Here is a 14,046-nt window from a genome sequence, read left to right as displayed (position 1 = left end):
TAATATTCAGATTGAGCAAGATATCCTGATTAAAATTAAGTTTTATAGCCTAGTTTGGCAAACTACCATCATTAATGCATTTAAATAGACTTGTTTACTAGGGCGTCAACCTCCATTTGCATTGTTTTTGTTAGAAATAGTCATACATTTACTGTGTCTACATTACTGGTGTTGCATACTAAGGAAAATTACTTTCAGCATACATTAAAACTATATGTGCACTTGAGTATGTAACATTTTTTGCACCAAGTGTATGTATGCTTTATTTAAAATTTATTTTTAGGGGCACCTGGGTGGCGCAGTCGGTTAAGCGTCCGACTTCAACCAGGTCACGATCTCGCGGTCCGGGAGTTCGAGCCCCGCATCAGGCTCTGGGCTGATGGCTCAGAGCCTGGAGCCTGTTTCCGATTCTGTGTCTCCCTCTCTCTCTGCCCCTCCCCCGTTCATGCTCTGTCTCTCTCTGTCCCAAAAATAAATAAACGTTGAAAAAAAAAATTAAAAAAAAAAAATTTATTTTTAAATTTATGACTCTTTGGAAGTTTCATGCTAATGAATTGTTTTTCCTCAGTTATCATGATTTATATTAATCTGCTTTTTTTGTTTGTAGAATATTCTAAAATCATAGTTTAAATGTTTAAATAATACTTTAGGTTTTTAAAAATAACATATAATGCATTATTAATAGATAAAAACTTTTGGGAGGCTTTCATTCCACCCTTAGCATTTTATATTTATCTTTATGTCTGTATTCGTAATGTATAGCAATCAATGAGAATTGAGTTCCCAAAAGGAAATGGAAAATTGTTTAAAAATGTTTACATAAATGTCCTTAAGACTTTTTTTTCTTCTTTTTATTTCCATTTTTTAAAATATTGAATGAAACAGTTCAGGGACTTTGTTAAGAACCTCAGGGATCTTCCTGTAAAATACAGATGTGAAACTTTGTAAAGAGTGAATGGCCACACATCAGTAAAAGGATAAAGTCTATATGACCATTTCAATAAATGCAGGAAGAGCATTTGACAGGTACAACATCCATTCATGTTAAAAACCCTCAACAAAACAGGCCTAAAGAGAACCTACCTCAATGTAATAAAGGCAGTATATCAAAAACCCACAACCAACATCATACTTAATGGTGATAAAACAAAGTTTTTCCCTAATGTTAGGAACAAGACCAGGATGTCCATTCTCAGCACTTTTATCAACAAAGTACTGTAAGTCCTAGCCACAGTAATTAGACAACCTAAAAAAAATTGATAAGTAAAATACTACTTGCAGATGACCTGACATTCTATGTAGAAAACCCTAAAGACTCCACCAAAAAACTACTAGAGCTGATAACTGAACTCAGTAAATTTGCAGGATACAGTATCAGTGTACAGAATCTGTTGCATTCCTATCCACTAATAATGAAAAAGTAAAAAAGGGAAATGAAGAAAACAATCCCATTTACAGTTGCACCAGAAACAGTAGAATATCTAGGAATAAACTTAACCAAAGAGGTGAAAGACCTGTACCCTGAAAACTATGAAAAACTGATGAATGAAATTGAAGATGGTGCAAAGAAATAGAAAGACACTCCATGCTCATGGGTTGGAAGAACAAATATTGTTCAAATGTCTATACTACCCAAAGCAATCTGCAGATTTAATGTAGCTATTATCAAAAATACCAACAGCATTTTTCGCAGAACTGGAACAAACAATCCTAAAATTTGGATGTAACCACAAAAGACCCCAGGACAGCTGAAGCAATCTTTTTCAAGATTTCAAAACAAAATTGGGGTATCACAATTCTAGTCTTCCAAGTTATATTACAAAGCTGTAGTAATCAGTGTGGTACTGGCACAAAAATAGACACATAGGTCAGTGGAACAGAATAGAGAGCCCAGAAATAAACCCACAGTTATATGGTCAATTAATCTTCAACTAAGGCGGAAAGAATATGCAATGGGAGAAAGGCAGTCTCTTCAGCAAATAGTGTTGGGAAAACGACAGCAATATGCAAAAGAATGAAACCGTACCACTTTCTTTACCATACACAAAAATAAATTCAAAATGGATTAAAGATCGAAGTGTGAGACCTGACCTCATAAAAACTTGAGAAGAGAGCACAGGCAGTAGTTTCTCTGACATCAGCTGTAGCAACATTTTTTTCTAGGCAAGGGAAATAAAAGCAAAAATAAATTAGGGCCACATCAAAATAAAAAGCTTCTGCACAATGAAGAAAACTAAAAGCCTACTGAATGGGAGAAGATATTTGCAAATGACATATCCAACGAAGGGTTAGTTTCCAAAATATATAAAGAACTTACACATCTCAACACTCCAAAACAAATAATCCAGTTAAAAAATAGACATGAACAAACATTTCTCCAAAGAAGACCTACAGATGGCCAACAGACATATGAAAAGATGCTCAACCTCACTGATCATCAGGGAAATGCAGATCAAAACTGTAATGAGATGTCCCCTCACACCTGTTACAATGGCTAAAATCAGAAACACAAGAAACCACAAGTGTTGGTGAGGATGTGGAGAAAAAGGAGCCCTCTTGTACTGGTATAGCCACTCTGGAATACAGTACGGAGGATGCTCAAAAATTTAAAAATAAAACTACCCTATGATCCAATAATCACACTACTGGTTGTTTACCCAAAGAGTGTGAAAATAATTCAGAGGGACACATTCACCCCCATGTTTATTGCATATACAATAAATTTATCTTTATTTACAGTAGCCAAATTGCAGAAGTAGCCCAAGGATGGATCTTAGTCCATCCTTAGATGAATGGATAAAGAAGATGTGGTGTATATATACAATGGAATATTATTCAGCCATAAAAAATGAAACCTTGCCATTTGCTTGCAGAGACATGATTGGAGCTAGAGAGTATGTTAAGTGAAATAAGTCATTTAGAGAAAGACAGATACCATATGATTTCACTCATGGAATTTAAGAAACAAATGAGCCAAGACAAAAAAAAAAAAAGACCAAGGAACAGATTCTTGACTGTAGAGAACAAACTGATTAATGATCAAAGGGAAGATGGGGGGGATGGGGATTACAGAGTACACTTACCATGATGAGCATTGAGTAATGTATAGAATTGTTGAAACACCATGTTGTACACTTAATATTATACTCTGTTGTTAATTATACTGGAATTAAAATTAAAAACCTAATAAAAAGACTGAATAAAGAGGAGCTAGGCTTTTTTCTTCAGAAAAGTGGGAAATGCAAAGAAGGAAACAATTACTAGTATTTATCTACTGTGGTAAGTGTCTTACATTTAATGACTGGTATAATCCTGACAGCAGCTTTGTATGGTATGTAGCATAGATGCCATTTTAAAGATGGACAGACCAAAGTGTTTCTACTAGTAGGAGCAGAGCCAGAATTCAGAATTGAAATTCATGCCCTGTGCTTTCTTACTCTGTGAAAGAGTGATACTTTCCATAGGCCAACAGAGAAAAACAGGACCCTAGTACCCTATCCTAGGGTACTAGTAGGACTGCTCATACAAAAGATTAAAGCAGAAAAGTAGAGATATTGAGGAGCAAAGCATTGTATTCCAAAAAGGACTTCAGAGCAAGGGTTTGCAGATGAACTTAGGACTCTGAAAACAGTTTAGCCAAGAAAATTACAGCACTGAAAGCTATTCCATGAATACAGAATAATATTCTGACATTTTTTGTTTTTAAATTTTTGCTTCCTAGTATTAAAACCTTGTAGAGAAATTAAGAAGCTGAAAATATATTAATATTTAAGAAAGTAGAACATAAAGGGGGAAAGAACATGAGGATAGAATTCACTAAAGATCATATACTTTTAGTAAACACTTGCAATTTATTCAATCTTAATAATATTTAAAAATATACCGGGAGAGATTTCTGTTGTTCAGTTTGGCAGAAGCATTTTAAAAGCAATAGTTTGTACACTTTGCACAGGTTATGCTCAGTTAAAACTTTAATTACTTGGATGTTCCAATAGAAACATGTTTTAGAGAGCAATTTTATAATGTATACTAACATGACATTGTCATTGAATTCAAGATCTTTACTGAAAATGTTTCCTAGGCAAACAACATAGAATTAGAGAAAAAAATGCTGCATATGAACTTCTCCATATATATATATGTGTGTGTGTGTGTGTGTGCATACACACACACACACACACACACACACACACACACACACACCCTAAGTTTACATTTAGGGCATATAAAAGATTTCTCAACGGTAGATACCTGGAGTCTTAAAAGTGGTACTTGAAGTGATACATGTGATACATTACTCAGCTTTTAATAAGGGGTGGGTTGATTGGATAGTTGGTTGGACAGATAGGAGGGAGGGAGGGAGGAAGGCAGGCAAGGAGGTCAGTCTTCTTAACAGAGGTTTGCAGGGTGCATGGGTGGCTGAGTCAGTTTCGTGTCCAACTTTGCTCAGGTCATGATCTTGAGGTCTATGAGTTTGAGCGCTGCATCAGACTCTGTGCTGACAGTTCAGTCTGGAGCCTGCTTTGGATTCTCTGTCTCCCTTTCTGTCTGCCCCTTCCCCATTCATGCTTTGTCTCTCTTTCTCAAAAAAAAAAAAAAAAAAAAGAACAAACATTAAAAATTTTTATAAGTTTGCAGCTACTGAAAATTTTAATTGTAGCCACATAGAAAATCATTATAGTATTATAGTATAGTATTAAGTGAGCAACACAGGATAGAAATTCCTTGTACTCTGTAAGAATTAGATGTAGCACTTAAATTTGGAGTAACATGAAAATGCAATGCATGTGAAAACTTAATTGAAAGAAATATATATGATTTTTCCCTATGATGTACTTTTATATAACTACTAAAAATTACATGAACTATTAGATTTTTGAAGGAATAAATTTTAACCTGATAATAACGAAATGCAGTATGGGTCTGTAATACTTTGTTATGAAGTTCTGAGGTAAGCCTGTCTATCCAGGGTCTGTAATATTATGCTACAGACATACCATCATTCACTTTTTAGGAGCTATCTTAAGTTTACATTTGGGGCATAACCGTACATCTGTTTTTGAATTCCTTAATTTAGTAACAGGTAAAACTTGATAATAATATTATTTTTTCTGTTAAAATTATTTTACTGTGTCCATATAGTTTTAGTGTGTGTGTGTTTCTGGGTGAAAAGTTAACACAATTCTTTACTCTTTCTGCATGAGACTTTGATCTTTGCTTAACTCTCTAGCTCTCTTTCCTTGAAACATGTAAAATTTGGAATGTCATCTGTGTTTAGTGGGCAACATTGCTTTTATAGTAAAAATTATTCTGGGTCTGGACGGGGAGAACTAATACTTGATGGAAGGCATAACTTTGAGCATCCTTGAATTCAAGACTTTTTTTTAAAGTTTTATTTCATTTTTGAGAGAGTGAGTGTACATGAGTGTGCAAGCAGGGGAGGGGCAGAGAAAGAGGGAGAGAGAGAATCCCAAGTAGGCTCCATGCTGTCAGCATAGAGCCCGTTGCAGGGCTCAGTCTCACAACCGCAAGATCACAACCTGAGCTGAAATCCAGAGTCGGACGCTCAGCTGACTGAGCCACCTAGGTGCTCCGAATTTAGGACTTTTATAGTATGCATGACCACTGTGGGGTATGGAGTTTTGATTCCAGAGTGCCCCCCAAATCTGTCCCATATGGATCTCATCTCCTTATGCCTGAACTGTTAGACTGCTTCAGGGACTTGGCAGAAGAAAAACATTTGATGCTGCTCTGGCAAACTTAGTTCGTCACCTTACATCCTACTGAGCAGTACCAGTGGGAGCTCAGATGGTCTGTGGGTCTGCATGTTTAGTTCATCCCAGGACCCCTCTTGTGTACTCTAGTAGTATAAAACTACAGTTTTTAATTTCCAAACAGAGAAAAATGGTATTTTAGCTTCATATTAGTTAATTCATTTAGTTTTAGCAGTATTTTGAGAACGTGAAGACTATGAGTCAGGACACGTGGCTTTTTGTGTCCTAGGTTTTTTTTTTTTTTTTTTAATTTTTTTTTTTTTTCAACGTTTATTTATTTTTTGGGACAGAGAGAGACAGAGCATGAACGGGGGAGGGGCAGAGAGAGAGGGAGACACAGAATCGGAAGCAGGCTCCAGGCTCCGAGCCATCAGCCCAGAGCCTGACGCGGGGCTCGAACTCACGGACCGCGAGATCGTGACCTGGCTGAAGTCGGACGCTTAACCGACTGCGCCACCCAGGCGCCCCTGTCCTAGGTTTTTAATAATGGATTATATTACCTTGGGAAGTCAATCTCTGAAACTCAGTTTTCTTAAGTGGTAGATAAGAAATTTGACCGGTGTCATTTCTCATATCCTTTACAACTCTAAATCCTATAGTTCTTTTATTTCTTATCATATGTTAATTTTTAATCTTCTTTTATGGGGGCATTCTACATTTTTAGCCTGGCAGATGATCAGATGGCTGAAAGCCTAAGGTGCTGTAGTGTACATGCTTTCAAATTTTGATTTTGGAAAAGTTGTCAGATTATGGCCATATAGTTCCAAAAGAAATATTTATTGCCTTTACAATAGAATTTAATTTAAATTAAAAATACTTTAGGAACTTTGGGAGGAGAAAACAGTGGATGTTTGGGAAGCTTTTGATTGTTTCATCTCAACTTTCATTTATAGGTTGTGAACTGGCTTGAAGGGCCTGGATCAGAACAACTGCGAGCCCAGTGGGGGATTGGAGACTCCATCCGGGCCTCCCAGGCACTGCAGCAAAAGCATGAGGAGATCGAGAGTCAACACAGTGTGAGTGCTTTTCCTCTGCAAGTTACAGTGCTGTGATTACTGTGCATAATCAGCATATGTGGTACTAAGAGATAAGTTGCTGTAAACTTTAGCACAGGACATATAGTATGTTTAATATTCAGAGGCCATAAGGTACATTTTGACTCCTTACTATGTATTCATTGGAAGTTTGGTTTTGCGTTTGGCTCCAATCCAGTTTAATTGTATATTTTTATAGAAACATAATTCATGTGAAAATTTTTTAATTCATGGGAAATTTAAAAAATTACAGTGACAGAATAAAGAGTGGTAGTACAAAAACAGAATCTTCATCTGTAGTCCTGTGACAGAAACTATGATCCTTAAATCCTCAGGGAGGCTGTCCCTGTCTTACTAGGGTATATACAGTGCAATTAATGCCTGAGAGTAATTCCAGAATTGTTGCATTAGTCACAACTGATGGAAAATGATTGCAGAGGGTACAGGATATCTTTCCATTCTTTGTGCGTTCAGAGGCTCTCGTTTGTATCTGTGAAGGGGATGATCAGACAAATCACAGTTATACAATTAGCAAATAATCTATAGGCAGATTATAGATAATAATTGTTCAAAAGGGTTTAAAATTGAACAACTTGTATATGGAGGAAGTTGATATATGTTAAGCCCCTGCTTTGTTAGAGTTAGCTCTTCATTACTGAGAAAGTGATCATTCAGTTGTGGATCAATTAGCTCACCCCTTTTTTCCCTCAAATTGTATTTCTTATGGTACTTTCGATAGATTGACTAAAAAATTGGAAAAATAAACTGAAATACATTAATTTCTACTTTTGTAGGTTGTGTAGCTTAAATTGATTAGTTTGCACCCACATACACACACACAGTATTCAACCTTACATATAATATGAAGAATAAAACATCTTTCCATTAAATAGGTAATAAAAGAAGCCAGCACCCTCCCCCCCAACCAACGTCCCCAAAAAGACAAATCCAAGTGATCAGAATACACTCTGATTGGATTTATGTGTTAATTGGAAAAAAGGTCATGTGTTCAGGGGTGACTATAGCGTGCATCCTGATCACTAGGATCTATAGATAATAGAGAACTGAAAAAAATTGATCAAAAATACTTTTAAACTCTGGACCCAGATGAGATTTACAGGTTATCTGAACATCCAGTTTTTTTCTTTCCCCTACATCTTCCCCAGTTGAAGTGATAAATAAAAATTGTATAGTTTTAAGGGCACCTGGGTGGCTCAGTTAGTTAAGCATCCAACTTCAGCTCAGGTCATAATCTCACCATTTGTGAGTTCAAGCCCTACATCGGGCTCTGTGCTGACACCTTGGAGCCTGGAGCCTGCTTCACATTCTGTGTCTCCCCCTCTCTCTGCTCCTTACCTGCTCATACTCTGTTTCTCTCTCTCTTAAAAATAAATAAACATTAAAAAAATTTTTCTAAGTTGTATAGTTTTAGTTGGGGCATCTGGGTGGTTCATTTGGTTAACCTCCTGACTCTTAGTTTCGACTCAGGTAATGATCTTGCGGTTTGTGAGTTCACGCTCCACATTGGGCTCTGTGCTGACAGTGCAGAGCCTGTTTGGCATTCTCTCTCTCAAATAAATAAAATAATTGTATTAGTAAATGTATATTTTAACTAAATGAGATTAAAGAAAAAATGTTGAATATGCTTTTCTCAGGAATAAATTTGAATTGTTGACCAAGTATCATTGGCTCTTTACTAAAGGTGTATTTTAACAATATCTGACGTAATTATTTTCCTTCTTAATACATACCATTCTGTTTAGTTTTTTTATATTTTTTTCATTATAATATTCCCCAAATCAGCTTTACTAATCTGCAGTATTGGCAGATAAAATACACACTGTTCTCTATAGAATTTGTAAACTCACTGAATAACGTATAAGCAAGAGGTATCACAAGATTTGGATTTGGAATTATCTAAAGATAGTGTATATATTGTCAGCAATTTTCCTAATTAGTACTTGTAAGAGATTTAAAAATGAAATCCTGTAATTGAAAAAAATATGTGTATTTTATACATTTCACAGTTTCCAACATAATGTGTTTTCCTTTTATGCTAAAAAAAAATTGAATAATTTGTATTTAGCTTATAACCTTTGATGTTCTTGGTATTTTTTAAATAACTTAATGCTGTTGATATTTTTGGCATAAACTATGACTCATTTGAACCCTGTGGATTGTTCTAGAGCATGTTACTATAGTATAACTCTATCCTATAATTTAGTTATCCTATAATTTAATTTAGTCCTTTGAAAACAGGGTTTTTTTTAGTTCTTGAAAAAAGTATTTGCTATAGAACATTCTAGACTTCATCTAGAGGATTTAGTTATAAGAGTATCTGCAAAATCTTTTAAATAAAGATATGTGACACATGAGGGTCCTAAAGACAGGATTTATCTATATTTTATTATTTTTTTAAGATGTCAAGAGGAATAATTATAGTTAGAAGTTGGATTATATACCTATTATGAAGAACTTCACAAAAGGAATTGAAAAGTACATTTTATATTGCATATAGTGTGGATGAAATTACAAAGGGTATACATAGAGATTCTCGTGTTTAGATTTTTATTTTTGTATTTTTATTTATAAAGTTTGAAAGTCATTTAAAGAAACACATTGCTGGGGTGCCTGGGTGGCCCAGTTGCTAAGCATCCAATTCTTTTTTTTTTTCTTTTAATGTTTGTTTATTTTTTGAGAGAGAGCACAAGCAGTGGAGGGGCAGAGAGAGAAGACACAGAATCTGAAGCTGGCTCCAGGCTCTGAGCTGTCAACACAGAGCCTGACATGGAGCCAGAACTCATGAACCACGAGATCATGACCTGAACTGAAGGTGGCCACTTAACCGACTGCGCCAACCAGGTGCCCCAGAATCCAACTCTTAATTTTGGCTCAGGTCATGGTCTCACGGTTTGTGAGTTTGAGAGAGCCTCAGGCTCTCTTTTGACAGTGCAGAGTCTGCTTAGGATTCTTTCTCTCCCTCTCTCTCTGTCCCTTCCCTGCTTGCACTCTCTCCTGTCTCTCTCTCTCTCTCTCTTTCTCTCTCTTTCTCTCTCTGCTTCACCCTCTCTCTCTCTCTCTCTCAAAAAATAAACTAAAAAAAAAAAAAAAAGAAACGCATTGCTTATGAATGGCTCTTGTTTACTTGTGCACTTGTTTACTTATATGAAATCAATATAAAATTCCAGAATTTTTGAATTGTAAATGATCTAGATTATTCTTAAAAAAATTTTTTTTAATATTTATGTATTATTGAGAGAGACAGCATGCAAGCAGGGGAAAGGCATAGAAAGAGGGAGTCACAGAATTTGAAGCAGGCTCCAGACGCTGAGCTGTCAGCACAGAACCAACGCAGGGCTCAAACCCACGAACCGTGAGATCATGACCCGAGCCAAAGTCGGACACTTAACTGACTGAGCCACCCAGGTCCCCCGATCTTTTAGACTACTCTAATAATACCATCACCTTATTTTTATACATGAAGAAACTGGGAGAGAGCATTTTTTGATGAATGGGTAGCTGGGTTGATACTCATAAAATCTTTTTCCTCTGTCTGCATCTCTGTACTTCTCTTTCTGTCCCTTTCTATATTTCTCTTTGTCTTGCTCACTAGCTCACTCTCAGAGAAAGCTACTGGATTTGATATGCTTAAGATAATAGATAATAACATTTTTTTTTCCATTTCTTTCCTCTTAGTACTTGAAGACATATGCATATATATTGATGTTTGCATTTATAGACATGGTGCTCAAAGAAAAGAATCATTGATGACTTAATTATGGATCTCATTTTAAATGATGTGTGATAGTCAGTTTCAAAATTGGGGGGTGAGGACAAATAGGATGGACGTATAGAAGAAACAGGATTCGCCATGAGTTGAGTTGATAGTCACTGAAAATACATGGCACAGAGAGTTCATTATACTGTTTTTTCCAGTTTTTAATATATTTGAAATTTTTCATTCTAAATGTTTACAAAAGAGAATTGCACTTTTTAAACCAATAAGTGGCACTACATTGTCACCTTGAGAATAGATTGATGCAGGATGAGTATATTAGCTTATGATCTGCTATCTTATTAAAAGTTTTCTTTTTCTCTTTGCAAGTAAAAGCACATCATAGGAATATGCAAAAACATAAATCTCTGATGCTTTAGGATTCTGTTTGTATCCCCCATCTCACAGTGCTGACTTCTGGTTTCCAAAGAGAAGACTGTTGTGTTGTGCCTTCTAGTAAGCAGCAAAACAGATGTACATGAAGAGTGAACACCCACTTCTCCTGAACATATTAGCCTTCAGTGAGCTGGCAGTGTTTCTCTCCGCCTAAATTAGGATTTGTATTTCTTGGTAAAAGCATAAATACCCATTATTTCACCAGCTGTGCATCACCACCAATTGCCACGTGATTCCAGTGTCAATCCCGATGACTCCCTCTGTACTAGTATGTGAGCATTCAAGCTCATTCCTTATCTGCCGCCTGCATCCAAATTACAATGTCTTGGAATTGATGTGTTTTTTTCTATGAAGTAATCCTTTTCTGTGCAGTTAAATGTTTATAAGAGGTAGACCAGAGGATGACCAAAACTGAGCCGAAGGCAGCCTGTTCACTCAGTGTTCTGTAAATTTTATATTCTGTTTCTTAGAAAGAAACATTTTGATTAATTTGAAGAGAGAGCGCACATGCACATGCACGACAGTTTTTTTTTTCCCTTACATCCCGGGAGACTGATTATTTTTTTTTTTTTAGGACAGGTGCAGTTCCTGATAAGAGTTTCTTTAATTTCAGGTGTTAATTTCATGAATCAGACTAGTTTTGTTTGCATCCTTGTTCTGGTTACTAGGGCCTTTACATTCTAAGTTCAAACTAGGGAAAAAAATCAGCTTTAGTATGGTTGTTCTGTGAACCCTAGTGGTCATAGGAGTCACCTGAAGTAATTGTTAAACTTGCTGTTGCAGAGCCACATACCAGCAGACTCTGATTTAGTAGGTCAGGGTGGAACTTAAGTTTTCTTATTTTACTTATTTTTTTAATGTTTATTTTTGGGAGAGAGACAGGGAGACAGAGTATGAGTGGGGGAGGGGCAGAGAGAGAGAGGGAGACATAGAATCCGAAGCAGGCTCCAGGTTTCAAGCTGTCAGCACAGAGCCCAATGCGGGGCTCAAACTCATGAACCGCGAGATCATGAGCTGAGCCAAATTTGGACACTTAACCTCTTGAGCCACGCAGGCACCCCACTGTGATGTAGATAGATCTCACTGTAAGAAATACTGATCCAGGGCGCTAATCTTTTACTTTACTATTTTACTTTGTATCATTACTCATTTTTTCAAAGAATTGGTTCTATTTATTTAGAGCATAAACTAAATTTGCAAGTACTGTGGAGATTGTGAAATTCCTTTCTATTTGAAAACGTAGTGATATTTTTCTCAAGTAGTATTTTCTTCTTTAAATCAATCTCTCTTAATCTTGTTTAAAAAAATTATTCACATTTACACCTTTAATTCATTTGAAATTTAATATTGTATGGTGTGAGGTAGGCTCCTGTCTGCCCCCACCCCCTCTCATGGACACAACCAATTTTCTTAGCATCATTAACTAACTTGTCCAGTAGTTCTCAAATATGGCCGGAGGATCTCTGGGAAGAGAAATTCTTGAGATTCTATTATAGGGTCCACAGGGTCAAAACTATTCATAATACTAAGGTGTTGTGTTTTTTACTTGCACTCTCACAAGTGGAGAGTAGAGTTTTACTACAGTCTGGCTAGGGGTTTATCAATTTTGTTAATTCATTCACAGAACCAGCTCCTGGTTTCATTGATCTGTTCTGTTTTTTTTTTTTTTTTTTTTTTTTTTTATTTTGATCTCATTGATTTCTGCTCTGTATTCCTTCTTCTGCTGGTTTTGGGCTTTATTTGCTGTTCTTTTCCAGCTCTTTTAGGTGTAAGGTTAGATTGCATATTTGAGACCTTTCTTCCTTCTTTGGGAAGGCCTTGATTGCTGTATACTCTCTCTTAAGACCACCTTTGCTGCGTCCCAGAGGTTTTGGACTATTGTGTTATCATTTTCATTGGCTTCCGTGTCCTTTTTAATTTTCTCTTTAATTTCTTGGTTAACCCATTCATTCTTTAGTAGGATGTTCTTTAATCCTCGAGTATTCATGGTCTTCACAGATTTTTCTTGTGGTTGATTTCGAGTTTCATAGTGTTGTGGTCTAAAAATATGCATGGTATGATCTCAGTATTTTTGCCCTTGTTGAGGGCTGATTTGTGTCCCAGTATGGGACCTATTCTGGAGAATGTTCCATGTGTACTTGAGCAGAATGTGTATTCTGCTGCTTTAGGATGAAATATTCTCAATATATCTGTTAAGTCCATCCAGTCCAGCGTGTCAGAGCTATCATTTCCTTGTTGATTTTCTGCTTAGATAATCTGTCCATTGTTATCAGTGGGGTATTGAAGTCCCCTACTATTACGGTATTATTATCAATGAGTTTTTTTTTTTTTGATTAATTGATTTATATATTCGGGTGCTCCCATGATGGCATAAATATTTACAATAGTTAGATGTTCTTGGTGGATAGACCCCTTAATTATGCCCATCTTCATCTCTTGTTTCAGTCTTTATTCTGAAATTTAGTTTGTCTGATATAAGTATGGCTACTTCAGCTTTGTTTTGATGAACATTAGTGTAATAATTCTCTATCCCCTTACTTTCTGTCTGCAGATGTCTTTCGGTCTAAAATGAGTCTCTTGTAAGCAGCATATAGATGGGTCTTGTTTTCTTATACATTCTGATACCCTGTGTCTTTTGATTGGAGCATTTAGTCCATTTACATTTAGAGTACTGAAAGATACAAATTTATTGTCATTGTGTTACTTGTAGAGTTGGTGTTTCTGGTGATGTTCTCTAGTCCTTTCTAGTGTTACTTGCTTTTGGTCTTTTTGTTTTGACTTTTCTCCGCTCAAAGAGTCCCCCTTAAAATTTCTTGCAGGGGGGCTCCTGGGTTGAATGTTGACTTCAGCTCAGTTCATGGGTTTGAGCCCCACGTCAGGCTCTTTGCTGACAGCTCAGAGCCTGGAGCCTGCTTCAGATTCTGTACCTCCCTCTCTTTGTGTTCCTCCCATGAGCGCTCTCACTCTCGCGTTCTTGTTCTCTCTTTCTCTTTCTCTTCCTCTCTCAAAAACAAATATTAAAATTCTTTTTTTTTTTTTAATTCTTGCAGGAGTGGTTTAGTGATCA

The 14,046-nt window shown here is 36.2% G+C and overlaps 1 protein-coding gene across 1 annotated transcript in view; it reads left to right on the top strand.

Moving 5' to 3' along the window:
* The window catches only part of SESTD1 (SEC14 and spectrin domain containing 1), a 116,615-nt gene that overhangs the window by 79,763 nt on the left and 22,806 nt on the right, over positions 1-14,046 (top strand). The window contains 1 exon segment of the mRNA XM_030325266.2: positions 6,668-6,790. Coding sequence (XP_030181126.1) covers positions 6,668-6,790 — 123 coding nt within the window.

The sequence above is a fragment of the Lynx canadensis genome, chromosome C1, assembly GCF_007474595.2.
Source record: "Lynx canadensis isolate LIC74 chromosome C1, mLynCan4.pri.v2, whole genome shotgun sequence".
NCBI classification, from domain to species: Eukaryota; Metazoa; Chordata; class Mammalia; order Carnivora; family Felidae; genus Lynx; species Lynx canadensis.
Note: the sequence above shows the minus strand (reverse complement) of the source record. Positions and strands in the feature narration are given on the sequence as shown.